The sequence below is a fragment of the Phallusia mammillata genome, chromosome 8, assembly GCF_965637545.1.
Source record: "Phallusia mammillata chromosome 8, kaPhaMamm4.hap1.1, whole genome shotgun sequence".
Lineage (NCBI taxonomy): Eukaryota > Metazoa > Chordata > Ascidiacea > Phlebobranchia > Ascidiidae > Phallusia > Phallusia mammillata.
In genome coordinates, this window is record NC_137259.1 from 413538 (window position 1) to 440325 (window position 26788).

At 38.0% G+C, this 26788-nt stretch overlaps 3 protein-coding genes, 2 long non-coding RNA genes and 1 pseudogene across 6 annotated transcripts; 3 read left to right on the forward strand and 3 right to left on the reverse strand.

Annotated features, from left to right (window-relative positions):
* LOC145204271 (G-protein coupled receptor GRL101-like) lies at positions 1-1884 on the forward strand. Its single transcript, XM_080076758.1, has 6 exons — positions 1-69; positions 163-459; positions 521-701; positions 768-945; positions 1008-1219; positions 1276-1884. Exons 1-6 carry the CDS (start codon positions 40-42, stop codon positions 1566-1568), a joined length of 1191 nt encoding a protein of 396 aa, XP_079932884.1. The 5' UTR covers positions 1-39; the 3' UTR covers positions 1569-1884.
* A 217-nt stretch (positions 1885-2101) lies between these two features.
* On the reverse strand, positions 2102-3856 carry LOC145204272 (small ribosomal subunit protein eS7 pseudogene; annotated as a pseudogene). The gene has a single exon (XR_013853463.1). The product of XR_013853463.1 is annotated as a small ribosomal subunit protein eS7 pseudogene (transcript).
* A 3550-nt stretch (positions 3857-7406) lies between these two features.
* On the reverse strand, positions 7407-9021 carry LOC145204274 (uncharacterized). Its single transcript, XR_013853464.1, has 5 exons — positions 8603-9021; positions 8276-8350; positions 8084-8160; positions 7920-7997; positions 7407-7465 (listed from the first exon to the last, which is right to left on the reverse strand). It is a non-coding gene; the product is annotated as an uncharacterized LOC145204274 (long non-coding RNA).
* Positions 9022-9500: 479 nt separating this feature from the next.
* LOC145204898 (uncharacterized) lies at positions 9501-12171 on the reverse strand. Its single transcript, XR_013853549.1, has 3 exons — positions 12117-12171; positions 11689-11752; positions 9501-11347 (listed from the first exon to the last, which is right to left on the reverse strand). It is a non-coding gene; the product is annotated as an uncharacterized LOC145204898 (long non-coding RNA).
* Positions 12172-14326: 2155 nt separating this feature from the next.
* Positions 14327-18372, forward strand: LOC145204559 (uncharacterized). Its single transcript, XM_080077151.1, has 7 exons — positions 14327-14344; positions 15111-15263; positions 15306-15604; positions 15951-16107; positions 16476-16683; positions 16765-16811; positions 18309-18372. Exons 1-7 carry the CDS (start codon positions 14327-14329, stop codon positions 18342-18344), a joined length of 918 nt encoding a protein of 305 aa, XP_079933277.1. The 3' UTR covers positions 18345-18372.
* Positions 18373-19754: 1382 nt separating this feature from the next.
* Positions 19755-26726, forward strand: LOC145204039 (uncharacterized). Its single transcript, XM_080076447.1, has 11 exons — positions 19755-19917; positions 20080-20187; positions 20329-20447; positions 20981-21001; positions 21150-21318; positions 22269-22448; positions 22786-22925; positions 23330-23513; positions 24358-24567; positions 25316-25557; positions 26082-26726. Exons 1-11 carry the CDS (start codon positions 19768-19770, stop codon positions 26287-26289), a joined length of 1731 nt encoding a protein of 576 aa, XP_079932573.1. The 5' UTR covers positions 19755-19767; the 3' UTR covers positions 26290-26726.
* The last annotated feature ends 62 nt before the right edge of the window (positions 26727-26788 follow it).

Below are 26788 nucleotides of genomic sequence, written 5' to 3' on the forward strand. Positions count from 1 at the left end.
CTGATCGCTAACCCGGTGTTACGAATTGTTGTGTGGATAATGGCGTTCCTCGCAATCTTCGGAAACCTGGTATTTTGTAATGCTTGGCTGAAACAAAGCACTTGGTTCCAAGTTACGACAAACTAGGTGGTTTTTGCAAATATCTGTTTTTCCCTTTTTCAGGTCGTCATGGTTACTGAGTTCAAACTGTTGGTGACGACAGAATCACAATCAGCCTCATTTCGAACCAACCATCTTCTTGTTTTGAATCTGTCGATTTCTGACCTGCTCATGGGAGTTTATCTGCTCATGCTCGGCGTTGCTGGTGTTCAATATTCTGGAAACTATTGTGCCAACGACCTTGTTTGGAGGTCAAGCCGGTCATGCAATTCAATGGGCATTTTGGTTTTGCTTTCCAGCGAAACATCAGTAATTACAATGGTCCTACTGACAGCATTTCGACTTTACGCTGTAAAAAACGTAAACATTTTTTAGTGGATGTGTTCTTTGGTGTTTGCAGCAAGCAACTTATGTTTTGCAGTCGTTTAATGCGCCATATTTCCCCACACTGAAGATTATTATCCTTGCCATCATCTTATCTTGGACAATTTCATTCACACTGGCTTTTATTCCTCTCACGTCTCAATTCCAACATTTGTTTGAAACCAAAGCGTGGATGGAAGAAAACCCGTTCTTTAAGAGTCATGTCGTTGACTTTTCAAGTGAGCAATTGTAACACATGTGTATATTTAACCGTTTTTTTTTATCTATCGTGCGTTTTCTTGCAGGCATGGACACTTTTATGAAACGGTTTGTAAAGTTTCGACACAATTTTACCATCAACGATTCTCAGACACTCGATGGCGCACTTCTGGGGGTACAAAATGTTTATTCTTGGGCGGATTTTGTGGATATTCTTGAAGATTATAACTACACTGAACTGTTTGACATTACAGGATATTTAGGGTATGTAGCTGCAAGCAGATATGATTATAATAGTTGTTGCTGTAACTGAATGTTATTCTCAGGTACTACAGCACCAACAGTGTTTGCATCAGTAAACTTTACGTGACACCGACCGACAAGGCTTGGCCATTTTCACTTGGCATCATCACTCTAAACTTTGTGGCTTTTATGTTTGTTGCTGTGGCGTACGTTTGGATTTACATGAGGTCGGCTGCCAGTGGCAGGCAAGTGAATGAGAGGGCCCAAAATGCGAGAGCTGAAAAGCAGAATCAAGGTAAATCTCAAAAGCGCAACTTAAATATTGCTCCTAACTTCTGGTGTTTGTTGCAGAAATGCAAAAGAAAATCATCCGGCTGGTCATTACTGATTTCTTCTGCTGGGTGCCAATCTCAATCATGGCTTTCCTGAACTTCGGTGGAACAACTGTACCTCCAGTGATTTACGCAGTGTCAGCAATAATCCTGCTTCCCATCAACAGCTCTCTCAACCCTCTCATCTACTCCAACGCCCCTAAAATGCTCTACGATCGAGTTCGGAAGCGTTTACGTGACGTTCGACGACGTCAACAGCCACATGACAATCGACGAGTTGACGTGGCAGTTGTGGCTGAAGCCGCCCTCTGACAATTAAACGACAAGCGACACACATGATTGACAAGCCAAGCGGCTAAACCGCACAAACCACCTCTTGTGCGGCATGTACATATTTGTTATAATTTTCTCTTTAATTTTATTTTGCAAATGTTTTTCAGTTACGTGGTACTTTGATCCTTTTTGTTATTTTGTGTAAATTTTGAGTTCAAATACATGTTTTTGTTTTTAAAAAAAATTGTTACTATAGTAATATATGTAACTATATGTAACTATGGACATATATGTAACTGCTGGGAACTGGCGTTTTTTGTTGGTAACCCGGGAAGTCCCGCTTATTTTTTATGGAACCCCGGGATTGGGGGCCGATGTTTACATTAAGTGGGGGTAGGCGTTGTTTAGTTTGCAGAATAACCATATTTTGAAACAATCATTCAATGCGGTAAAGCACACCTCGGCAAAGTTTGGCGCAGTTATCGCAAAATATGTTCAATAAAAAACGCGAGTTTATCATTTTACGTCGAGCCCGACTATTCGGGATTGGGTTTAAGATAACAGACTACAAGTTTAATCTCTGTCACGTTTATGTCGTAATTTCACTTTCTGTTCACGATTGATTAGTTGCCTACAACCTGCATACAAACCGACAACAAAATGATAAGCTTCCAAAGTATTAAGCAAAGTGGAATGTACAAACAGTTGTGACACTAAACCACCGATGTTTATCAGAATCTCAGGAAAATTATGACAGTTTGGTCGAATGAATTCAAGTGATTAACTGAAATGTTGGCTAGTTTTTTTTTTTAACTTTTAGATTGGAATTTCGCGCAAACGTAAAAAGCAAAGCGTTTACCAGTAAGAAAAAAATGCCTTTAAAAGTTGTCTGTTTGTATCTGTTTGTATGAAGTGATTTAAATCACGGGATAGATTAGCGCGTGACCATCGCGGACCGCGGTCCCCAAAAAGCAACGTGATTGAAGCCAACTGATTGATTAGTTTCGCCCTAACAGCATCTCTTGGTTAATAATAAACACCAGAATTTGTAACTGTAATGGAGGCAACGGTAGGGAATGGAATGGAAGCAGAGTGTGGTGCGCAAACGTGAACACAAAGTGCGAGGGGGAAAAACTTAACGTAAAAACAAAAGGCATAAAGGTAATAAAACAAATTGAAGATAAATAAAAAACTACCAGATCGACAAGGGCGCCTCACCAACGTTCAGATCGAAAACCCTGATCGGGATTCGAACGCCAAAATTTTTCAGGCAAAACTGAATATTTGCTATTGGTCTGAACCGAATTTAGCCGATTAGGTGCATCACCATTAATAAGATACCAATCAACCAAACCGAACCTTAGTCTGTTAAATGATAAACTCAAAAGCATGACATTTTTGATTGGGTTATTTATCATTTAAATTCCGCCGGGAAACTCGAAGACAATGTTTTTACCGTCAACTTTTTGTAGACAGCGGAGTAGGTGTCCGTCTTGTGTCCAACATTGTTTTGTTGAGCTTTGTCAAGATGAATCTTAATGATGCGCGAGCAGTCGAGCTTTCCCCTTGTTCGCTTGCCAACAATCTCGGCAGGAAAAACAAGATCTTCCAAGATATTGTCGTGCACGGCTGTCAAAGTTCGACTTCTTGGTCGCTTTTGCTTGTTCTTGATTCTTGTCTTTCTTGCTGGCTTGGGAAGAATCCTCCTCTGTGCAATGGAAACAATATGTTTTCCACTGAATTTTTTCTCCAGCTCACGAACGAGTCTGACTTGGATTTTCTGGAACTGTCGGAGTACCTGCGAATCTTTTTCGTTGTGGTCGTTCGTTTGTTCATAACCAGCTAATTCGGCACCTTCACGTGAACAGTAACTTCCGGACAATATGTGAAGCGCTTCAGTCACGGCTGACAAAACATCAAGTGAAAGGTTTGGTTTTGCTAAAAGATTCACTATGTCTTCTTGTACGGTGAATGCCAAGGTTTGAATGCAGTTGACTGCATCCGTCGCTTTCCCAAACGTTTCAGTCGATGCATTTATCTGCTTAAGTAGCATAAGTGGTTTTGTACTTTTCTTCAGCAGGGTCAAGACGACAGCACGAAGACAGTTAAGCAAACAATTTTTTGACCCCCAAAAATCGAAAAAAACGGAAAGGCTATACAGCCTTAGGGTTTTTTCAAAAATCGGGTCAAAATTTTCGATTTTAAAAACCGGTTCAAACCGGTTTGGAGGTTCGGTAGGAGGCAGAAACCGGTCAGAACCGGTTTGAAACTGGAATATTCCCGCGAAAACCCACCGAAAACCGGATTTTTCTTCGATTTTGTGACCCCCAAAAATCGAAAAAACGGAAAGGCTATAGCCTTAGGGTTTTTTCAAAAATCGGGTCAAAATTTTCGATTTCAAAAACCGGTTTAAACCGGTTTGGAGGTTCGGTAGGAGGCAGAAACCGGTCAGAACCGGTTTGAAACTGGAATATTCCCGCGAAAACCCACCGAAAACCGGATTTTTCTTCGATTTTTTGACCCCCAAAAATCGAAAAAACGGAAAGGCTATAGCCTTAGGGTTTTTTCAAAAATCGGGTCAAAATTTTCGATTTCAAAAACCGGTTTGAACCGGTTTGGAGGTTCGGTAGGAGGCAGAAACCGGTCAGAACCGGTTTGAAACAGGAATATTCCCGCGAAAACCCACCGAAAACCGGATTTTTCTTCGATTTTTTGACCCCCAAAAATCGAAAAAACGGAAAGGCTATAGCCTTAGGGTTTTTTCAAAAATCGGGTCAAAATTTTCGATTTCAAAAACCGGTTTGAACCGGTTTGGAGGTTCGGTAGGAGGCAGAAACCGGTCAGAACCGGTTTGAAACTGGAATGTTCCCGCGAAAACCCACCGAAAACCGGATTTTTCTTCGATTTTTCGACCCCCAAAAATCGAAAAAACGGAAAGGCTATAGCCTTAGGGTTTTTTCAAAAATCGGGTCAAAATTTTCGATTTCAAAAACCGGTTTGAACCGGTTTGGAGGTTCGGTAGGAGGCAGAAACCGGTCAGAACCGGTTTGAAACTGGAATGCTCCCGCGAAAACCCACCGAAAACCGGATTTTTCTTCGATTTTTCGACCCCCAAAAATCGAAAAAACGGAAAGGCTATAGCCTAAGGGTTTTTTCAAAAATCGGGTCAAAATTTTCGATTTCAAAAACCGGTTTAAACCGGTTTGGAGGTTCGGTAGGAGGCAGAAACCGGTCAGAACCGGTTTGAAACTGGAATATTCCAGTGAAAACCCACTGAAAACCGGATTTTTCTTCGATTTTTTGACCCCAAAAAATCGAAAAAAACGGAAAGGCTATAGCCTTGGTTTTTTTTCAAAAATCGGGTCAAAATTTTCGATTTTAATAACTGTTTGAACCGGTTTGGATGTGACAGGAAGTTTTTTAGGCTTTTCTGACTTTGAGACTTGTTCACTTTTTTGTAATGACCTGTATTTTATAAATTTTTTCTAACCTACTTTGACCGTTTTTTTGTTTTTCTTGTATTCTTAATATATCCTTTACAGCCATTTTATGAAACTGAAAATGAGGATGGTCCCCTAGTTGCTAATCTTATGTTGTTACAACGTTATAACTTACATGATTATTCTCCAGATAAATGTATTGAAGGTTTCACCCATTATTTTTCTGTCAGTTTCCATTTTGACTTGTATTAAAACGATGAAAATGCAAAAATTTAAGCAGTTCAGAAATAACTGTAGAGACATTACATGGTTTACGGTTAAGTTTAAAGAGCTCTTCTGGCAAATGTGATTTTATTCCAACGTTTCGACGTGCTATACAGGTCGTCTTCATCAGGGTAAATAACACTGAATGCGACTAGTACAGTGCACGATAAACAAAGGAAAAAAAGAATAGAACGCAAGCACGTAACAACGCAACGAAAACACCGCGCGATAACAAATGATTGACCCTCTAATCTTTAAGCAGGTGCCTGTAGCACGCTGGCAGCATCACGTCTGTTTTGATGTTCATTGTGTTGACCCGTTGGTGAATATTCCATGACTCAAGAAATAGTCTTTTCCTGTAGTCAGGCTCCCGGGCCACAACAGATGCCGCATTGAAATCAATACGGTGGCCTTGTGATACCGCGTGATTGGACAGGGCCGACTTCTTTGCGTCGCTGTTGGCAACATCCCGTTGATATTCTTTTCGGCGGGTGTTGAGTGACCTTCCAGTCTCCCCGATATATATTAACGGACACTCGGCGCAGGGAATAGAATATACAACACCACGTTGTTCAAGGGTGTCGATTGGATCTTTCGGGTGACTTAGTAGCTTGCGGAGAGTATTGGCAGGTTGAACGCCAACCGCTACGCCGAAGTCACGCAACATACGCCGTAGAATATCCGTCAATTTCGGTATGTACGGAAGTGTCACAAAGTGTTTGGATGGGTCACCTGTTTGGGACAATACAACAACAGTGCATAACTAATGTCCGATAGTTGCTGGGAAGAAAGAAACATAAATCACAGTTTGGAAGTAAATTGTTGGCATGAGGTTTTATATGCATATTTGTGACGCAAGCGTAGTTCGTTTTTTTTACGGGGTTCGAACCCAGGACACTCCCGGGGACGAATCCCAATCAGTTTTTTTTAAAGTCTGTATATGGGTCAGGCGCGCCGGGCCTTTTGGCCAAGTTCAAGCCCATGAGTATGTCCTTCGTATTACATTTGTCACCGCTTTCTCAACAGTGCCCCTCATGTCCTGACCCATCGCTAGCTCGGGAGAAAGTAATGTGATTTTAAGCGTGATGTGTGGCGCGGAGCAACAGTGTGCAGTCCATATAATATCAAGTTGCCCAATGTACCGTCCACCAAGTGCAAAGAGCGACCTGGGGACCTCATAGATGACAAGACTGTCCGTTGCTGCTCGACCATTACCCGGACATTTAAACGGTGGCAACATTGTCCAGAAAAGCAGCAAGCTCGGGGGAAACTGCTGTTATAGTTCACAGCATGATTTGTAACCTTTTTTCTTTTCCTGTTCGACGTGCTTGCGTGACAGGATTCAGTCGTGGGAAATGATCTTTAATTTTTCTTTGTTTATTGAACTTTCTTCTTTAGACCAACAGTTCTTTTGTCGCAGGATCTAAACCAGGGGTTCCCAACCTTTTTGCGATCTCGTACCACTTGGACGCTCTGTACTGCCACGCGTGCCACTTCTTGTAGAACTACTAATTTGAACGAATCATATTTTATTCAGAAAAATAATATTGGCCTACAAAAATAACACTAAAGCACTACAACTAAAATTATTGAGATTTTTGTTTTTGTTTATTAAAATTCTGTTTGTAAACAAAACCAGATAAACAAAATATAAAAGTTGTGAATCCAGGTTTTTGTGAGAAAAAAAACGGAAGCTACTCGCGTACCACCTGAAAAACCTTCTCGTACCACAAGTGGTACGCGTACCACAGGTTGGAAACCCCTGATCTAAACAAATAAAACATGGTAATAACGTACAGAATATTTGTAGAAAAAAATCATTAAGTAATCAGTTTGCGACCAAATATCCAATGCAGTAAACGCAAAATTAAACACCCTGGAGCATTTTAAGGTGCACAGTATACCAAATTACTAAAAATAAATTTGATATTTGAAGAATAATGTACACTATAAACTGAAGTATTGCTCAGCAACAGATATGACGAAGCTTAAAATTATTACATTATATGATAAAAATGCTATCTTTCTTAACTATAAATCTACAGTTAAAAGTTGGAATAAATTGCACTGACATAAGGCCACAGTGTATTGCTTAGGAAAACGTACATCGAAATATGCCACGGAAACGAAAACTCAATACTAACTGGTTTAATGCAAACCGACTAACCTCGTAACTGATGTAAACGTGGCTGATCGATGTAGTTAGGGTGAATGGAGGCGACTTAGCAGCGTCTAAACAACAGGGAAATATATTAAACAAGCTAATACTTTGAAATAAGGCCAAACCACTATTATCAATACGATACAAAAGAGCAAAAAATAAATCCAACTATATATCATAAACGTATATAAACGGGTGTAACTGATGTGGCCTTCATATCACTGATGATGGCATGATCATTTGCCGAAACGTTTGAAATATAATGCTTGTCGCTTTTTACGTTCATTTGGGCCGTTATTTTTACCATTAAAACTAACTATACGTTAAACAGTAGTGGAACCATTCAAAGTTTTATGGAAACCACAATATAACGTCTGTAAAGGTGTAAGATGGAAAACACGATTACAATTAAGGACAAAATGCATAAAATTTACTATACGTTACAAGGTAGTAAACCATTTTAAAGCTTAATGAAAACCTTAATATATCAATACCCACACCAAACCAACAAAACATTTGTGTCACCTTGCAATGGTCGTTTCCAGCTCGAGTGTTTACTTCACGTATCTGCTGCTTGGGCGGGAAGTTGACATGTTGCAACATCTGAAACAAAATGTGGGACGTTATTCAATCACGTCATAAACTATCAAAGCCCCAACCAGTAAAGATGACTATGTTTGTATGATTACCTGCAGTATTATGTCACAGTGCGGGATGCGCTCCATGGATGTCGGCGTCCGAGTCTGAAGTGACCATCATTGGTGATCTGCAAAATACAAAAAGATTAAAAGCAAGAACACAAACACTTAAATCTTTACACGAGTGGTTTCATGGCGTAGAACAGGGTTTGTTAGTTTGTTTTATTTTATTTGGAAATTTACCTGCCGTATTTAGAACGCCCGACGTCGCTTCACGAATAAAGTGCCTGAGAGGCCGGGAAGTGGCGATCACTGGATCTGCAAATAAAAAACAGATTAAAATAAGAGCAACCGCAGAAGACAATTAGCAAATAAAAAATCTAAAGCAGTGTATTAGGCTTTATTATTGCTGTTCTTGTCAACATAAACTTTATTTTGCTACCGCCGACTATCCCACGATTTAAATTAATAAAACCAACCATCAAATACAAAGTCTGATGTTTAGGTATTGCTTATTTAGGGATTTTATGGATAATAACAAATGTACATATATAGAAAAGCCAAAAATACCCAATGTCATTGGAGCGTATCATCCAACCTCGGTTGCCAGGGGTGATCGCTGATGACGTTTCAATGGCGTAGAAAACATGTGACGTCATCGGTTGAACATTCTGAGGAAACTAAAACAAGGTTTTCACAAAACGCAAAAATAACAAACCGCCGTAAATCGTGTCCAGTTTGCCACTAGTTTTGACTAATATGTTTGTTTTACTGCTTCTAGTTTCCATTTAAATAATGTTAAAAACATTGTTACTTTTCTATAGGGACAAATTGGTTTAAAGAAGGGAGGTTACTTTATAGGCTACTTTACCTTTGCCTACGAAATTTAACACAAATTTGCAAAAAACAACCTAAACCTGTGAAAAACATGATAAATCTGAAACGGATAAATTTGCATTAATATTTGTTTATCCAAAATTTTGGTTTTTCCTAAACCTGAAAGTCCTATAACCTGTAAAAACATAAATATATATTTGAAAGCCTGTGAATACAAAATTTAAAGTTAAAGCCCCTTAAAATTCCTTGCACATTCCTAAATTCCTATTTCCTGCAAAATAAGAACAAAATTAAAAAGAATTCAATGAAAATAACAAAAATGGTTGTAAACTTTCAGGTTAACCTGTAAAAAAGTTTGGCCAAATTATAAATGTAGTTTTAAACACATTTTCCTAAAACCTGTGGAAACATAAAACAATGGTAAACCTGAAAAAGGGATTAGTATGAAAACGATTAAAATAACCCCTAAACCTGCAACAGACAACAAAGTATAAACTGGAAAGTTCTGTAAAACATAAAATGGGTTAAACCTGCAACAAACAATGATTTAAAAAAAGTAAAAAAACATCTGTAAATAGAGAAAAGAGGTTAATATCTGCAAAAAACAGACTTGTAATTATGTAAAACATTCAAAATACCTCCAATTTGGCTCAAACAAATTTAATGCGATTGCTTCCAAATGTAAAATACAAGATAAATATCAAACATTTTTTTGTAGAGGATTCTGAAATAGAAAACAAACATGATTAGTTTTATTACTAGGAAGCTGAATTACAAAAGAAAACTTACATGGGAATGTTTTGGATAGACAGAAAAACATAAAAAAATCCAAACTTTAGACTGACTGATGTAAATTCATGTCCCTCAAATCTAACGATGGCGGTTCGCATGGTTAGTGCGACGAGAAATAAACAAACATACAATATTAACATAAAGAACCTGTCGGCTGATGTAAAAAGGCACAACACCCCCCAAGAACTGGTCTTACTAACGGGAAATAAAAGGATAGAAAAAGTGAACTCTGCACACAATTTTTGTTGATGAAAGAGAGAAAACGAAAGCAAAAACACAAATGCCCTTTAATATTTCCCATTAAGTGTTTTACTTTTTATTAAGTGCGCCATGTCTGTTAATAGATTCGTCCCAAATTTAATAAAGTTTATGTGGCTATTACTTTGTGTTAATGTTGAATTTTAATGTGTATATCGCCCACGAGAACAGGCCGTTCGTCTGCTTCGGTATTCTCGAACAGTTTCTGAAAAAACGTTGGAACCGCCATCGTCCCTGCGCCGCCGACGTAAAAGTACGCAAGCTTGCCTCAACTAACTGCCCTGCATACAGCCGTCGCAAATTAGCCTAGAAAAGTAGAAGGTGAGTCTGTCGTGTTTTACAACCACCCAAATAGTCACTGCCCCATTATGACTGGGTGGCCGGGTCAAGCAGGAAAACGAAACTGAAACTAATAGCTAGTTAAGTTAGCCTAAATCCACGAATAAAAAATGAGCTTGACCAGCAAACAAGGGAATTGGGGCGAAAATTAGCGCCATTTTATGTAATACTGAATTTTCCGCGAAAATCAAGGCCATTAACATCACATGCTTGATATCCAATTCGCAGTCTCTTCTTAGTGAAGAAAACTTAGAAACGGATGCACAGGCATGGATAAAACAAGCTGGTCAAAACCCGAAAAAAAAATCCACAACATCCCTAATTTTACAGTTAGCATAGGCGCAGAGGTCTTTTTTAGTAAGGAACAGTGACATTTACAGCGTATAATTTAACAGTGTCGCGTCACTGCCCCTTGCCCTCAGAGCCCCCCCGCAAGGACCCATGTGTTTTACGCAACCGCTGGGCTGGAAAAAAAATTAACAACAGTTTGCGCCCTACGGGGTGGCTCACGGGATTTTTCGGGCAAAATGCTATGCCGGCCCCCTCAGGTCCACGAGCCTGGACCTTCATTGGGAGTAGCTGTGTCCCTACTCTGACCCCGCCTACACCGCGGCCAGCGCATGCGGTGGAGGCCATGCCAAGACCGTGTTTCTATACGCACCTTATTTTGACTAAAGCCATTTAGCAACGCGCCACACCTATCTAGAAATCGTTCTAAGCTAAGTTCCTACGTGGCGCGCGAATCCCAAACGTACCCCACCTATGTTACCTAGCCTAACCTTAGTTAACGAGTGCCACTCGTAGTTCTAGCCCTAGCGCCAACTTGCTGACATAGTAGCACTCCTGTAGACTTGGGCCATTCTTTGACCACCGAGGAAGACTTCCTTCACGAGTCAACCTCGGCAAAGAATAGGTCACTCACCCTAGCGCCAGTTAACCTAAGTTAGGCCTAACAGTTTCGCAATCCCGGTTGACCCACGACAGACTCCTATGTTTACATACAAATACATATATCAAGTTGAAGAATGTTGGATGATTGACGAAGAAAAAGGTGACCAACATCGTTGAGGTGAATAAGACGAAGTAAATCTGTAAACAAATATGCATTATATTACTTTAAATACCACGATATTTTGAGTTAAAAAAACAGAGTAACTGTTAATGCAAAAAGGCGTTGTTTAGTTGCAAACTAAGGCCTCGTTTCTGCAGGCAAGAATTGTGCGAGCAAGCTTTCTACAATCAGCGGTGATTGAAAAAAACGCCGTTTGTTACGTCACAGTAAAGCACAAAGCACACGTTCTTATAGCTTGTCTGTTGTAAAACAGCAGCAGTATTTTAGGCGCAGTTAATTTAGTTTACCAATCTTGTGGTTATAACTTACTACTTCAGATTACTACTTAGACTTACGCAATAAGTAAAACTTAATTTACCTGAACTTGGCGGCGAAGGAATGCTTGATAACTTCTGGCGGTTTTGTTTTGCATTTTGTGAAAACTGTAAAAGATACAAAACATTTAGACAAAGTTCTTGACTATAAAGCTTTACTAGTTGTAGCTGGATTAAAACATAGTCATATCAAACATAAACATGGGTGCCAATACACTACACAAGATGTATCATATAATATTACTGCTTTTAATACTAACAGTTACATATTGGTCAAGATTGCCATAGTAAGTTATCTATGATATCACACTAATACAGAATATTGTACAACAATAAGATATTTATATTGTATGAATACAAGCGTAAAGAATCAATCAAATCAAAAATATATGATATTACCATAATAAAGGAATAAAGTGGGCAGCCATAATTATGTTCTACAGATAAACGTGAAAAAACAAATGTAATTTACCTTATAGCACCGCCAGCCTTCCACCTCCGCACGCCATCAACTCAACTAAGCAAATGATTTCGCAAGAGAAGGGTTGACTTAGGCGCGGGCAAAACTCGAAAGCTGATTGGTCGTGATGTCACCAAACTAATCAAGCGTATCGGAATGTAATGTTGCATATGGAAACATTCGAAACCTTGTTTTCTAGGGTATAACATTATATGTCTTTTTATCAATTAGTGTAAATTTGGGTAAAAATTGAATGTTTTGATGAATTTAAGCGATTAATTTTAAAATATTGTAAACATGTTTTCAGTTCAGAGATTCGATTTTGTAAACTTAATACGACCGCCTTTTAAAAGTGCGTTTGTGCCCCAAGTTGTAAAATGCTTCAATCAACGATGAAATATGCTTAGAAAGTTTTTTTTTTTTTCATTCAGGTATTTTAATGATAAACAAGGCATGTATGTTTTTACACTTAGGTTTATATGAATCTCCAATGTATTAATCATGAAAGCAGATCAGTGTTTAGTGTTGTTAAGCAGATCACACAGGCACATGTTTAAACCCAATATAACTAAGGCTTGGCGAGCTACAATTCATAGTTGAAAATGCCTTGATCGCTGGTCAGCATGAACGCTTCAGGGCTGATGCCAGTATGAATATATATTCATCGTAGCTATGGAACAATTAGACACTTCCCTTTAAGCTCGTGTACTTGTAAGATGTTATAGCTTTTCCATCAACGTCTATGGAGTCTGTTATTTCTCGAAACAACGACAAACAAACACGAGATGATGAAGCCAACATCAGGTGACGTTTACACCGCAGGGCCAAGCGGGAAATTCGTGCCAAACAATCAGACTCGCTTGTTCAACTCATACACAAGTTAAGAACCACAGGCACATGATGCTTTACAAAGTTGTTTATCGTTTACCGAGCCTCGGTTTGTGGGTGAACATTTTACACACAGAGTAATTAGAATGCGCTTGTATGCTTATAGTGTCAACACTTTGAAGATTTTTCTTCTCAATACCCAGTTATAGACTGGTTTAAGAACTGAGATTCAATGTATACGTATACATAATTTTTCAATTTAAGAATTTTTGTGGTGTATACAAATAAAACCTACTTTAAATCAAAATTACAACCAAAGCGTTTCAAAACTAATAGTTTGTAATTACCATTTGCACATAACTGAGTCCTGATTTGAACAAAGTTACCACAACTTTTTCACTAGGATTTGAACCCAGGACTCTCGAGTTTAAACATCGATCTGTTTTTGTTCTTCTGCGTTAAGCCAAGCGCTTCAGACAATTCGACCAAGTACTGTTGCTAAATGCCTCAAGCATAATCGACTGTAACTTCGGTAGATTTATAGCGCCCTCGCCCGGAAGAATGTTTTGTTTGAAAAAGTCGCATAAACGCTGACAAGTGAATTTTATTGGATTGATTCCACGGTATTAAAACTTTAAGTCCAGATCGTCTTGAAACTCTACACTTACATATTTAGGTTTGTTTCAATTTATTTAAATTTATTAGAAGCACAATAAGCTTATCAGTTAAATTCGAACACCAGACCTAGTTATTTGGCGTTCTAACATGACAGGCACATCGTTTAAATTTGCAAGGGTTAAAATACGCAAAAGGCTTTCCCTAAGCTTGTAATAAGTTATGATACGTAAATGTCTATAAATGTTAATCTAAATATCTAGTTGAAGACATTATAATAAAAGTGCCCTAAAAACCAATTGAAATGCTTTGTCTAAATTACGGGGTTAGCGGGTTAATTTGGTCATGATCGTTACACCGCATCAAAAACACAGCAATCTGAACCCGACCATCATCATTGTGTCAAATTCTTCTGCCTGTAATGATGGCGAAATTTGATAACCCCGAAACCGTCTGCTGTTTATTTTTACATCTCGTCATAACGGCAACTAGTTCCAACCCTTGCATAAGCTGATACAGCCGCAAGACCACAACGTACAGATGAGGGGCATTTAAGGTTTAGAAACAGATGTTTCAGGTAAAACAAAAAGTAAAAACTTCATTTTAGAACGATGTGTTGGTAGAACCCCACCTATTGAAAAACACAACAACATATTTATTATTCTGATTGGATGAAAGACAGTATAGACAAAAAAGTAAGGGTATGCATTTTAAACTATTCGGCTAGCCATGGAAATTTGTAAACCACATTTTGTTGATCTTGGTAATTTATACTAAAGATGACTTACACCTTTATCGTCAGTATGAATTGTTGACTACGGTAACTTCATATACGTCTGTTCATAATTTGTTTACCCTTTGACAAAGATTTCAAATTGTTTAGAGACAAATTATTGATATCTTGAGACTCGTAATTACACGTGGTTTTATTCCCAAGGGTATTGCAAGCAACACACATTAACCCAAATTGCAAGGTCTCTGGAGTGAAATTAGACAATCGTAAAATATATACTTCCACATATTTGTCAGTTTAATGTTTATGACGATTAACTTGGGAACAACTTGAAACGTTTGCAGGATGTAACATCACCAAACTCTATATTCGGCTCGCAGAATCAGTTTTGAATGTGCAGTATCAGTGTCGCGTGTTGCTGTAAGCGTATGATTAGAATACAGTTATCAGGTTAAAAAAGAGTTGTAGGTTTTTGATTCGGCAGCTGCATTTGGGCCAACAAAGGGTACAATTTACCAACCATTATTCAGAAATTTGATCTGCTTTTATTCTTGAGTACATTGATTTTATAGTTTTTTGAGTACTTTAATTGTACAGTTTGGAATGCTTTAATTTGGCAGTTTTAGAGTTCTTTTTAGCAAATTTATCGAGCTCTTCTGGCAATTGTATTTTTATATCGAAGTGTTGACGTCCCATACAGGTCGCCTTCATAAAAGTAATTAATACTAAATACGCGTAGTACAGTAGAGTTCTTTAATTGTACAGATTTTGAGTACTTTAATTTTGCAGTTATCGGGTGCTTTAATCTCAGTTATACGGTTAAATTGTAGAGATGTTCCAAGCTGGCTTGTGATGGAGAGTATGAACATATCACAACAGATCTATTAACCCTTAATGGTGAAATCACTATCAAATTACACAGCAGCATCAAAACCCTTCGGTTCTCGTGCGCCTTGGGCTGTGGCCGATTACCAGCAGCAGCGGTAGGCAGGTCACGTGCTCTGGTTGCCATGGCAGCGCGCTAGGCAGCAAGCAGTTGGTTGCGAAGGCTGAGATGTCGGCTGAAGCCTTATCGATTTGCATTGCTGTTTGCAAATGCGCTCGTCCTGGCCGTTTGCCTACGAGGGTTGCTGCAGGCTTCGAGCGATTTCAGACAGAAACGCGCCGTCGAAGTGACAACAGGAATCACAAGGAGAGCACGTTGTGAGAACTTGTTACATCCGCGCAATGGACAATTGTCTTTCTGCACTGATGGAAGAAACTACGGCTCGATCTGTGTGTTCGAGTGCAATGAAGGTTTTTCAATACGCGGCTCGTTTTGCAGGTTTGTTTCTCTTCTAAGTTAAAATTATGCGTTTAATGTTCTTGAATAAACCAAAAATCTTAATTAATAAATAGATTGTAAATAGACACTTACCTCTGGGAATACAACCTGTAAAGTTGACAAAATAACCACTTTTTAAAGATTTTTGTGTGGTTTACCATCTACCAAGTATTCTATTCGGAGTAATGAGAATGTTTTGAAATGTTAAGGGGGGAATTTGTCGACAAAGGTTGGGATCCACTGCCTTAACATGTTTTCCATTTTATCAATTTGTAGTTTTTAGTAACACTTGACATTTTAAATCAGTGTTATTTAACAAAAAAAAACGAAATTCTTTGTTGAACAGACGCTGTCAATCAACGGGAAAATGGTCAGGTTACCCGACAGCTTGTGCAGCGAACGACGCCTGTCTGTTCAGATCAACAAAGAGACAAGTCAAAAAGATCGGAAGCAAACGTGAATCTGTGTTTAAACCAGCTTGTTGTCCAGCAGGTTACGACGGTGTAAGTAATCAAATATTTTAAACCTACAAATATGTTTTAATGTCATATAGTTCACGTGTTTTGGTTCCAGAAAACGTTGCAGTTAATTTATAAACCTTCCTAAGTGTGACAAAACAATACTGAAAAAGATACTTTTTAAAGCATTAATTGCCGAAAATTATTCAATAAGGCCAAGTAAAAACTTGCCACAAAATGGTTGTCGCTGCCATTTACTATTAGGTTTAACGAAATTCCATCTAAAATTTTCTGTACTTTAATATCATACTCAAAACTAACTCTGGTAAATTTTGTTTGAGAACTACTGTACAATAAAATAGTAAACGTAATTCACATATTGGTTCATGTAACAAAACATTTTCTCTTCCCAGCGACGTTTCGACCCCGGTCGTCGCGAATGTTGCCACGCCGGTCGTCTCCACTGGAAGACGCCCCTGAGCACATCGGCATCACGTGACTGTGACTGCTGTGCTAATCACGTGACTCAATGTTGGACTTGCTGTGACGAACCTCTTCGGATAAACGATGGCGTAAGAAAAAAGTCGATTTCGGATAACTTTACAGCGGGACCAGATTTAGGTAAATAACATTTGCTGGTTGGTAAATGCATGGGTCCTTTTAACTGCGCTTTTAGAAACCTTTTTCATTTGTTTTCAGCAGAACTTGCACAAGATGACTTCTCTGATGGCTTCCCAGTTGATTTCAAGGTAAAATTACTTGGCGAACATATACGATATTCGGTTTTGTAATATTTCCAGTATAGTAGGACTTAAACCAGTTTGGAGGTTCGGTAGGAGGCAGAAACCGGTCACAACCGGTTTGAAACTGGAATATTCCCGCGAAAACCCACCGAAAACCGGATTTTTCTTTGATTTTTTGACCCCCCAAAATCGAAAAAACGGAAAGACTATTGCCTTAAGGTTTTTTCGAAAATCGGGTCAAATTTTTCGATTTTAAAAACCGGTTAAAACCGGTTTGGAGGTTCGGTAGGAGGCAGAAACTGGTCATGACCGGTTTGAAACTGGAATATTCCCGCGAAAACCCACCCAAAACCGGATTTTTCTTCGATTTTTTGATCCCCAAAAACGGAAAAAACGGAAAAGCTATAGCCTTAGGGTTTTTTCAAAAATCGGGTCAAAATTTTCGATATTGAAAACCGGTTTAAACCGGTTTGGAGGTTCGGTAATGGGCAGAAACCGGTCATAACCTGATTAAAACTGAAATATTCCCGCGAAAACCCACCGAAAACCGTTTTTTTTTCTTTGATTTTTTTACACCAAAAATCGAAAAAACGGAAAGGCTATTGACTTAGGGATTTTTCGAAAATCGGGTCAAAATTTTCGATATTGAAAACCGGTTTGGAGGTTCGGTAGGAGGCAGAAACCGGTCATAACCGGTTTGAAACTGGAATATTGACCCCAAAAATCGAAAAAACGGAAAGGCTATAGCCTTAGGTTTTTTTTCGAAAATCGGGTCAAAATTTTCGATTTTGAAAACCGGTTTGAACCGGTTTGGAGGTTCGATAGGAGGCAGAAACCGGTCATGACCGGTTTGAAACTGGAATGTTCCAGCGAAAACTCACCGAAAACCGGATTTTTCTTCGATTTTTTGACCCCAAAAATCGAAAAAACGGAAAGGCTATAGCCTTAGGGGTTTTTCGAAAATCGGGTCAAAATTTTCGATTTTGAAAACCGGTTTGAACCGGTTTGGAGGTTTGCAACACGGATTAAGGGTAAATTTACGAAACACAACATGCAAACTTAGCCCAAATGTGCAGAGTGTGATGTTGTGCTCCAGTCTGCAGAGTATGGCAGCTGCTCGCGCGATTTTTTTTTCGAAAAAAAAATGTGCACTCCAAGTTTTGGGGTTTGCACGCGAAAATTTTGCACCTAAGGCATTTGATTGGGCTGTCTTGACCTCTTTTACTTGCTTTGCGTCTGCTGAAATTGGTCTTGCACACAAACTTACGGGTCGTGCACGCGCACACGCGGGACAAGTAGGTCCTGCACGCACGAGATCTTGTCGGGAACTGCCATGTTCTGCAGACTGGGTTGTGCTGTAAGTATTTTGGTTATAGGCTATATATACCGTATTGCAGGGTTTCAAATGGTAGGATTACTACAAACGTGACAGCCTGTCAAACGATTAACAAAAACAAATCAAAAATTATCAGTCTTACCTTTCTCTAACCTCTCTGCCTCCAGCACGTCCTCTCGCCAGGAAGCATTTCCGAAAAATGACAAAAACTCGGAAATCCGGATCTGTATGTGTGTGACGTGGTAATTGGAAAAGAACTTAGCGCTGATTGGCGTTAATCAGTGACGCGAGAGAATGTTCCTCGGTGAGTAGATTATACATTACCTACGTCAAAAGATATTTAAACAAATAAATTATGTGTTCCTGCTATCTATTTTGGTGATGAATTCCTTTCAACAAGATTTTCATCACTGATTGGCTACAATATGTCACGTGAACAAATACTCCAACGGTGATTGGCTTAGATCTGTCACATCAGAGAAGAAGCTTTGATCTTCTTTTAACCCTCGGTACTGTAGGGAAAAACCGCCATCTTGGTTTAAGTGTACACAGGCTATATATATTATTGTTTTTTAATCCAAACAATAAGAAACGATTGTCAAACAAGGTCCATTACTATATTGTCGTATACAACTGTTCCGCCATTTACAGCCATCACAATCCTTCAGTATTCAAAATAAGTTACAATTTGTTTCACAATGCCCTAGAAAATGATACACAATAAACACGAAACTTCCACAAATATCAATACATTAATCAGCTTCGGTCATAACTTTAGACTATTAACACAATTTCCCTTGGGGTTATTTTTTTCAAGTTTATTTTCCTTAATTACTATTTTACATTGACAAAAAATATTTTTCTTAAAAAAATAGCGGCCTCTTGCAATTCTATGCATCAGTGGTCGTAACCATAAACAATAAAATTTCAGCCAAAGTATTTTCGTGCAAGATAAGATTCAAATTGTGCAAATGGTGGTTTGAACAGTAATTTGTAATCTCTACAATTAATTGGCATTCTCACCAACAAACTTTGCACGAGTTGCGACATTGATATTTGTGTGAATTGTTTCAGATTACAAATACTGCCCTTGTTGCCTTGTTGGCTTTGTAATGTTAATAATGTAGTTCTGTTTGCGTGTGAACGCCGTCGGCACAATATTAGTAATATAGACATGTCACCAATTAAATATATCAAGTACTCCACGTCAGAAAGATGTCTGTTTGATTCACAAGAACAACAATAGCCTTGTTTAAATACCGGAGCTAGTCGTTACAATGTCTTTGTGTGTTTTAGTGACAGACGTAACTTGATTCCCACTAAATGGCCGCACATTTTAGTCACATTCTCAAAACAAAAGAAGATACATTGTCTATAGTTTTGACTATTTTTGTTTGGCATTTGTACAAGCCATAAGAGTAATAGTTCATATTTTGGGTTGACAGATGTACAAGTAAATTCAGGTATTTGTAGTGAAAGCTAACACACGAAACAGTTTATTAGATTTTGTAGTGTGTGCTCGATGGGCTACTTTTTCAATGCTTATTTGTACAAGGATTAGCTAAAGTTGTTTCTTAAGTATAGTTGAACCAGAGTGTGCATTTAGTAAAACTAAAAAGTCATTTCATGAAAATAAACAGGTTATTTTTACAATATTTGTCTCCCATAAGTGTTAGGGTTAATGCAGGGTTTACAGTTATATTTTTGTTGTGCAAACCAAACATGGCAAACCCACTTCCTCAACGACCGTATACAGCTATCGGAAATTCGTCAATAGTAAGTTATGTTAATCATAATAATGTTTTATTAATAGTTTAACCAAATATGTGCTCTAAAAATATGCTTGCATGTTATGTGTAGCAAAACTTTAAAAAAATCTGGTAAACAGTGTATCTCGATAATAGTTCCACTAAATCTAAAACCTATGTTTAAATTCAGCACAATTCAACTGATTTTATCGACCACACAAACCCATTTCGGACGAGGAAAAATTACAAAAAGTTTAAAGAAGTTCATTTGAGTGCAAGACATCCCAGAAAATTTGAGGTAGGTAACAACTTTCGTTGCGTCCTTTCTTAAATTGAAACCTTTTATTTCTTAACAATTATGCCGAAAATTGAAGAAGCTGCAATTTTATGTAGTGATTTTTTTATTGTGGAAAACATGATATATATGTTGTTTTTTCAGAATGTGGAAACGTTTAATCTGAATCCAGGTTATCGATTGTCAAAGTCTGCAGGAAAAGTTTATGTTCAAATAAACCCAAACACATTTTTTGATCATCCAAAACCAGAAACACCGCCAAAGTAAGTTTTGTAGAAATTTTTGAAAACAAAGCATGTTGCCTTTTTGACTGTATGGACCAGTTTGTTTACCCTAAGCAAATTGACAAGATTAATGTTAATGTTTGAAAAAAGAAATAATGTAGAAATACAAACATTGGATTTTTCTACAGCACACATAGTGAAGTGTGTTTTGACAATATTATTGTAAGTTCAAAGATATCTAAACAACACAATGCCACTTGACAACCTAGATCTTGTACGACATTCAACAGCTTGTCAGGAGTGCTATTGAATGGTTTCAACAATGCCTACTTACTCAAAGAATGTTTTCTTAAATACCACCCTTACATTTCCTGAATGAAAACCATTATTAGACACAAAACCTTTGCCTTTACAAACATATACTGCTATTGTGATGTCACATTCCATTTTATTGGTCAATTGTCGCCTGAACAAGACTGTTAAAGTGAACATTATGTTTTGGAATGTTTTATTTGTTTGTTTTTTATTAATGTTTAAGTATGTTGTTAATTGTTGATATTTTTGTTTTGTAGAAAGCTGAATGTGCAAGAAATGTAAGTACTGTATATAATCATGTTTTCATTAAAAAACAAACAAATGTTTTAATGAATACGTTTACACTTTTTCAACTGTTTTTGACATTTTGCAACTAGTGTTAATGTTGGTATGAAACATCTCATAAAAGTTAAACTTGATTTGAAGGGAATCTTTGGTAAAAGATCTTCAAAATCAAGTGTCTACGTTGTCAACTTTTCTAGAAGAGGAAAGGTTACGGCACGGAGGCACAAGAAAAAGAGCAAGCCTTGATCTACAAAATCTAGAAAAAGAGTTAAAAGGAAAACATGACATGACAATAGGTCATTTGCTTCAGGTAAACCTAAATCTTTGTTGAATATTTGCAAAAATATGACAAGGAGTAAAGTAAGTGATGTATTAAAATTGTATTAAGATTTTAAAAACAATATTTTACACTTTTAAATGTCAATAAAATTTTAGATGCAAGCTGTCTAATTGGCATAGGTGTTTTAGAACCCCTGTTCAGGTACATTAAAGACCAAAGGTTGGGTAAATACGGCAGCAGTTTGCCGTACTTATAAAGTTGTTCATGAGTAAATAGTACTTTCTATTGGCATCTTTACTTAGTGGCTAGAATACAAACATTGGTGCATTGTTTAAATGGATTTTGCTTTCAAGTGACTTGTTTGCCGTGGAAACTCTGTTGGTATAACCTAATGACAGAGGAAATTATTATGTGTTGTGCAAAATCCTAGGGCATTCATTTAGTTCACAGCAATTGCTCAAAAATTTTATACACAATATGATTTGCTGGAATAACTCTGGAGTTTACTTAAACAACAACAGCATGTTCAGAAAGTTATTAAACACCAGAGAATCATATGTTATGGGCAATAGTATTTAGATCACAAGCAAAAAAAATATTCTAAAATACAATACCATTTTGCCATGAGCTAAATGTTTGAGTTGAGGTTATTTTATTTCGCTTGTTGAAAGAAAAATAGCGACACAATTGCACTATAACAGGGGTTCCCAACCGTTTTTCGATCTCGTACCACTTGGACGCTCTGTACTGCCACGCGTACCACTTCTTGCAAAACAACTAACTTGATCGAAATATATTTTGTTCAGAATAATAATATTGGCTTAATAAAATAACACTAAAGCACTACACGTAAATTTAATGAGAGTTTTGTTTACTTTCCACCAATTGGTCGATGCACGGTGTAGATTTGGTAACAGCGCATCGAAAGTCATTTCCAGGCGCACCTAGTCAGTTTCAATGAATAATTCTAAATTTTGCAGAAACACGAAGATGAGAAACTGGACATGAGTGAACAACACGAAAAAAAGTTGCAGGAAATTGACGAAGAAAACCAGAAACGTTTTGACTCGCTGACAAACGAATATCGGTTGCTTAAAGCTTCATTTAAAAACTATCGAGCTACACTGCAGGAGGAAATGAATGGCCAGTGGAGGGTCAAGGTAAACTACCTGTTAATTTTGCTGGGCAAGACAACTATGGTCTGAAATTTTAAACTAGTAAAAAATAAAAGAGCTTTAGAAGTACAGATTATAATGTCATTATTATTTTGTTTGTGGAAATGGGAATTGTAAATGTTTGTTTGTTGTTTTTGTAAATACACATGATAAACTTGTGGCCTTTGCCAACTGTAGCATCACAGTAGCATTTAACAATCACCAAACCGGAAATAGCCGAGCAACTGCAAACATTATGGATCGCAAAACTGTGGAGGGTGAAGTTCATGACGAAGCCCGCTTCAGCCACTGTGTATTACATGTTATATCGTATTTGTTTTAGTTGGATGAGCTCGATTGGGAGAAGCGACATGCAATCGACAACGCAGTGGATGACTGCAAGAAAATGTTGGAAGACAAATTTGCACAGGAAAGACAAGAGATGAGGAGAGAGTTCCGAATGAACATGAACGATATGATGAGGTTCGTCTCATGCTATTATCATCATAGAGTTTTTGAGAATGGCTCATTTGCCAACTTATTTTAACAGTTTACCTGCTAACGAGTGTTTTAACAGTCTATTGTAGTGGTTCCAAACCGAAACTTCCAATGGAAATTTTAAAATTTAGGAGAGGAATTTACTGTAATTTTTACATGTGATTTACAAATAGACACTTAAGCTCTGTGAATATAACTTGTGAAGTTAAAGACCCAATTTAAATGATCTTTCTGTGGTTTAGCATCTACTATGTGGTATGTTGGGAAAATGATTTTTTTATCGATAAACTTCTGCTTGTTTGAATAAGGTCGCATTAATTTGTGTTTCCTATTCTCTACAACAACTTTATGCTATTAACATAACTGCTACCTCCCAATATATTAAACAGGGAACATCGTCAAGATCTTGAAATGGTGACGAAGAAGTTGACGGGAGGAGATGTGAGTATAGAGGAGTTGAAGAGAAGGTCCTTCCTCCTCGATGAAGTGCAACAGGAACTGAAGGAGATGAAACTTCAACTTCAGGATGAACAACTTCTTGTCAGGAAGACCAAGATGGAGCTAAATGATGCGGTTGGTTGGATGTGCTGATTTTTGCTTTTACTTCACTTAGTTTGGTTTCAGAAAATTTGGAAACCATTTTGCTTCAGTTTGCCACCCATGTACTGAATTATAAGTTAGTTGGCTTATAGAAATGAACTGAGTTTCGTTGGTTGTTAATGTCAGTTTGTGGCCCTTAAATAAACAAGGAGTCGCTCGAACCGAACCTTCGTTTTTGGGTTTGGTGAATAACAACTATGTTTATGTCCAGGGTTGACTTTGACATGGACGCCAGAATATGGACGATATGGCAACATTGCTTATGGCTGTTGTTATAAAAGTTACATAACAACTTTGTGGGGTTTCATTGATTTGTATCAACGTGCCTTCTGTTGCGTAGCCAGAGCAAAATGTTGGCAAACAAATTTTAGAGGCCAAAAATTGCTTCACTTTAAATGTTGTAGGAACATCTGCATTACAATGCAGTTACTTTAGACTAGTGGTGGGATTCACATTTTTTGTCAGCCAGTTCTATCACAAAAGTTATATTTTTCAGCCTGTGCTGTTACAAAAAGTCCATTGACAGTAACCAGTAAAGCTAACCGGTTCGCTAATCTCATAAAATTTCGTGAGACGGTTCTATAGAACTGCACCACTGCTTTAGACATATTCTCTGGTAGGTCAACTTTTTTAAAATCAAGCAGGGTTTTTATTAAGGTTTGGTTTGGGTGACCGCTAAGTAGTTTTAAGAGACCGCAAGTGTTTCATTTAAATACCAAAAAATAGCCATATATTTGCAAGTCCAAATTTTGGGAAACCGCTGGAGAAATTTGGGACACCTTAAAAAAACACTGAAATCACGTATTAATTTGTGTAGCGGATGAAACTATCGACACTAGAGGGCCAGTTCGAGGCGCGAGTATCAGCAGTTGAGGACAAACACAGATCTCAGATTGAATCACTTACGATGGAGAGAGCCGACGCGAGGCTGAAGATTGCGAGAAGTTGTCAGGATTTGCAAAGTGAAAAAATCGCCCGGGAAATCGCTGAAACCGAACGAAAAGAGGCGGCTGTCAGAAGTTTGGAGGTAAAATTTTTTTTTTAAATGTTCCTTCGGCCAATATAAACAAACTACCCGGCGTTTCGACGTCTTGTGTCGTCTCGTAAAAGCAATTTGACTGTGAGCATCAGTTTTCACATTAATGCGTGTTTTTATTAACGCACCTGCTCTATAGTTAAGTATGGATAGACTTTTCTTTTGTTCAACCGGCAAATATTCTTTTGTTCAACCGGCAAGTTATCCGACGTTTCGACGTCCTATACGGGGCGTCTTCATCAGGGTAATGTCAGCAACCCAACTTTATCGTTTCACCGAAAGGGTAAACACGAAAAAGAGACTGGCGCAAAACTTTTTGTGTTTTAAACTTTTTTTGGTTTGAGGCTGTAAATTGTTTTAATGTTTGCATCGAGTATTGGAGGCTGCGCGAAGTTTAATAACATGACAGCATTTACTTTCTTCTTTCTAATGCTTTCAATGGCTTATAAAGGAACGTTGTCCAATCAACGCTATTCAAATCTGACGGCTGTATTTACTTTCCCTAAGGTCATAACTAAGGTTAACTTTTCACTAAGGACAAAAGCGTAGCATGGAAGAAGTCGCTTAAATTCATCTTCACAATTATATGGCTTCGCATTAAAAATCGCGCTACAGTAGCTGGTTTGGTGGCCTAAAAACAGTGCAAGTTAAAATCTAGTCTTAGTTGTGGATCAGACGGGGGGGGGGGGGGACGGGGGGTATTTACTAACGTTGTTAGTTTTTTTTTCTCATTTCTAAGGCGAAAATCAAAGAGAGCGAAGAATCGCTGGAAAATACGAAAGAAACATCTCCTGAGTCTATTGTGACGCAAACAACGTCAAATCCGCTCAAAGAAGGTCGAACAGAGGATGACAACATAGTTTGTGACGAAACAAATGACTTAGAAGCAGTTAGTGACGCAAGCGCGGTGTTGGAAGCGATATGTGACGCAAACAAGCTGAAAAAGCAAGTTAGAGAAGAAATAACAAGAAAACCGAAGAGGTAAATGTTTTTGTAAAAGTGTTTCAACCCAGGCATTATTATGTTGTCCTACATGGGCAGGTGGGTTAAATGCGGTAGCAAGGCCCTTATTTGATTTCCAGTTAAACAGTGGCTGATATAATGAGTGGTACCAGTTTATTGTTTGTTGCTCAAAGAAGAATAAAGTTCAAGCGAGATTGGGGCGGTATGGGCTTTTACGTTAAATCCTCATCAGTTACCATCATAACCTAATAGAAATTAAGAAAACAAAAACGCCATCGTATGTAGCGGTTACCGCAACTATAGGGTTGTATGTGCCATATGGCTTAACAATCAGCTATACAGTAGATCGAGCATGTAAGGTTCAACGTTAGGGTCGAGATAGCTGGTGTAGCTTCATCAAACATTTTGTGCTGTACGTGTGTTCGTTAACCAAACGCTCCGCTGCTTAAATCCCGTGGAAACTTAGTTTAGTGCTATTGTATCGCTATATCTTCTTTCACCAAGCGAAATAAACTCAACCCAACTCATATTTTTGAACACAGAGTGTCTACAGCTCCCAACAAAATACGTCACCCACCGCGGTTCACAGTGCCACCTATCGACAAATCTGTCAACCTTACCACCATCACAATAGGTGGATTCGAATCTACACCCTCTACTGCCCCGGATCAACACGACACCACAAAATATTCGGACCTCCGTAGTAATAATGACGATGACCGACCGAAATCACCCAAAGTAATTCACTGATTACAACATACCTGTTTTTTCCTGAATACAAAAGTTATGAATTGCAAAAACTCCCCAAATCGGCGGATTGAAAACACAAAACTGGCTGAACCTCGAATATTTCTACCCGTTATTGATTTACTTTTGCACGGAGCTATCTGCCTAATTTGTGTTTAGTTAATGGAAATGAACAGTTAACATTTTTACACGTACTTTTTACACCATTGTGCTACAAATAATTACAACTTTTCCTACCACACGATTTAACACTGTTTGTTGTTCACCACTGTAACAGAACCACATAGTTTTATTATGTTTTGCTAATTCGTTTTTGTTTAATGTGCAATTATGTGATATTTGCGTACTAACTAGTGTAGCTGTGACGTACGATGTTACCTTCGTCAACTCATGACACAATTTTGCACTAACATGTTTAGACAATAAAAACATCCACTATACGTGTGTGTTTTATGTGAAAAACAGTGGGTGGCTACGAAATTTCTCCTAAAAATGTTTTCTT

What these genes read in the sequence shown, in the direction of transcription:
- LOC145204271 (XM_080076758.1), top strand. Translation starts at nt 40, where the DNA reads ATGGCGTTCCTCGCAATCTTCGGAAACCTG. An exon ending in TCGCAATCTTCGGAAACCTG is followed by an intron (nt 70 to 162) that starts GTATTTTGTAAT and finishes TCCCTTTTTCAG; the next exon opens with GTCGTCATGGTTACTGAGTT. An exon ending in GACTTTACGCTGTAAAAAAC is followed by an intron (nt 460 to 520) that starts GTAAACATTTTT and finishes TATGTTTTGCAG; the next exon opens with TCGTTTAATGCGCCATATTT.
- LOC145204559 (XM_080077151.1), top strand. An exon ending in GCCGATTACCAGCAGCAGCG is followed by an intron (nt 15,264 to 15,305) that starts GTAGGCAGGTCA and finishes GCAGCGCGCTAG; the next exon opens with GCAGCAAGCAGTTGGTTGCG. An exon ending in ATACGCGGCTCGTTTTGCAG is followed by an intron (nt 15,605 to 15,950) that starts GTTTGTTTCTCT and finishes TTTGTTGAACAG; the next exon opens with ACGCTGTCAATCAACGGGAA.
- LOC145204039 (XM_080076447.1), top strand. Translation starts at nt 19,768, where the DNA reads ATGAAAATAAACAGGTTATTTTTACAATATTTGTCTCCCATAAGTGTT. An exon ending in AAGCTGAATGTGCAAGAAAT is followed by an intron (nt 21,002 to 21,149) that starts GTAAGTACTGTA and finishes CTTGATTTGAAG; the next exon opens with GGAATCTTTGGTAAAAGATC. An exon ending in CAATAGGTCATTTGCTTCAG is followed by an intron (nt 21,319 to 22,268) that starts GTAAACCTAAAT and finishes TAAATTTTGCAG; the next exon opens with AAACACGAAGATGAGAAACT.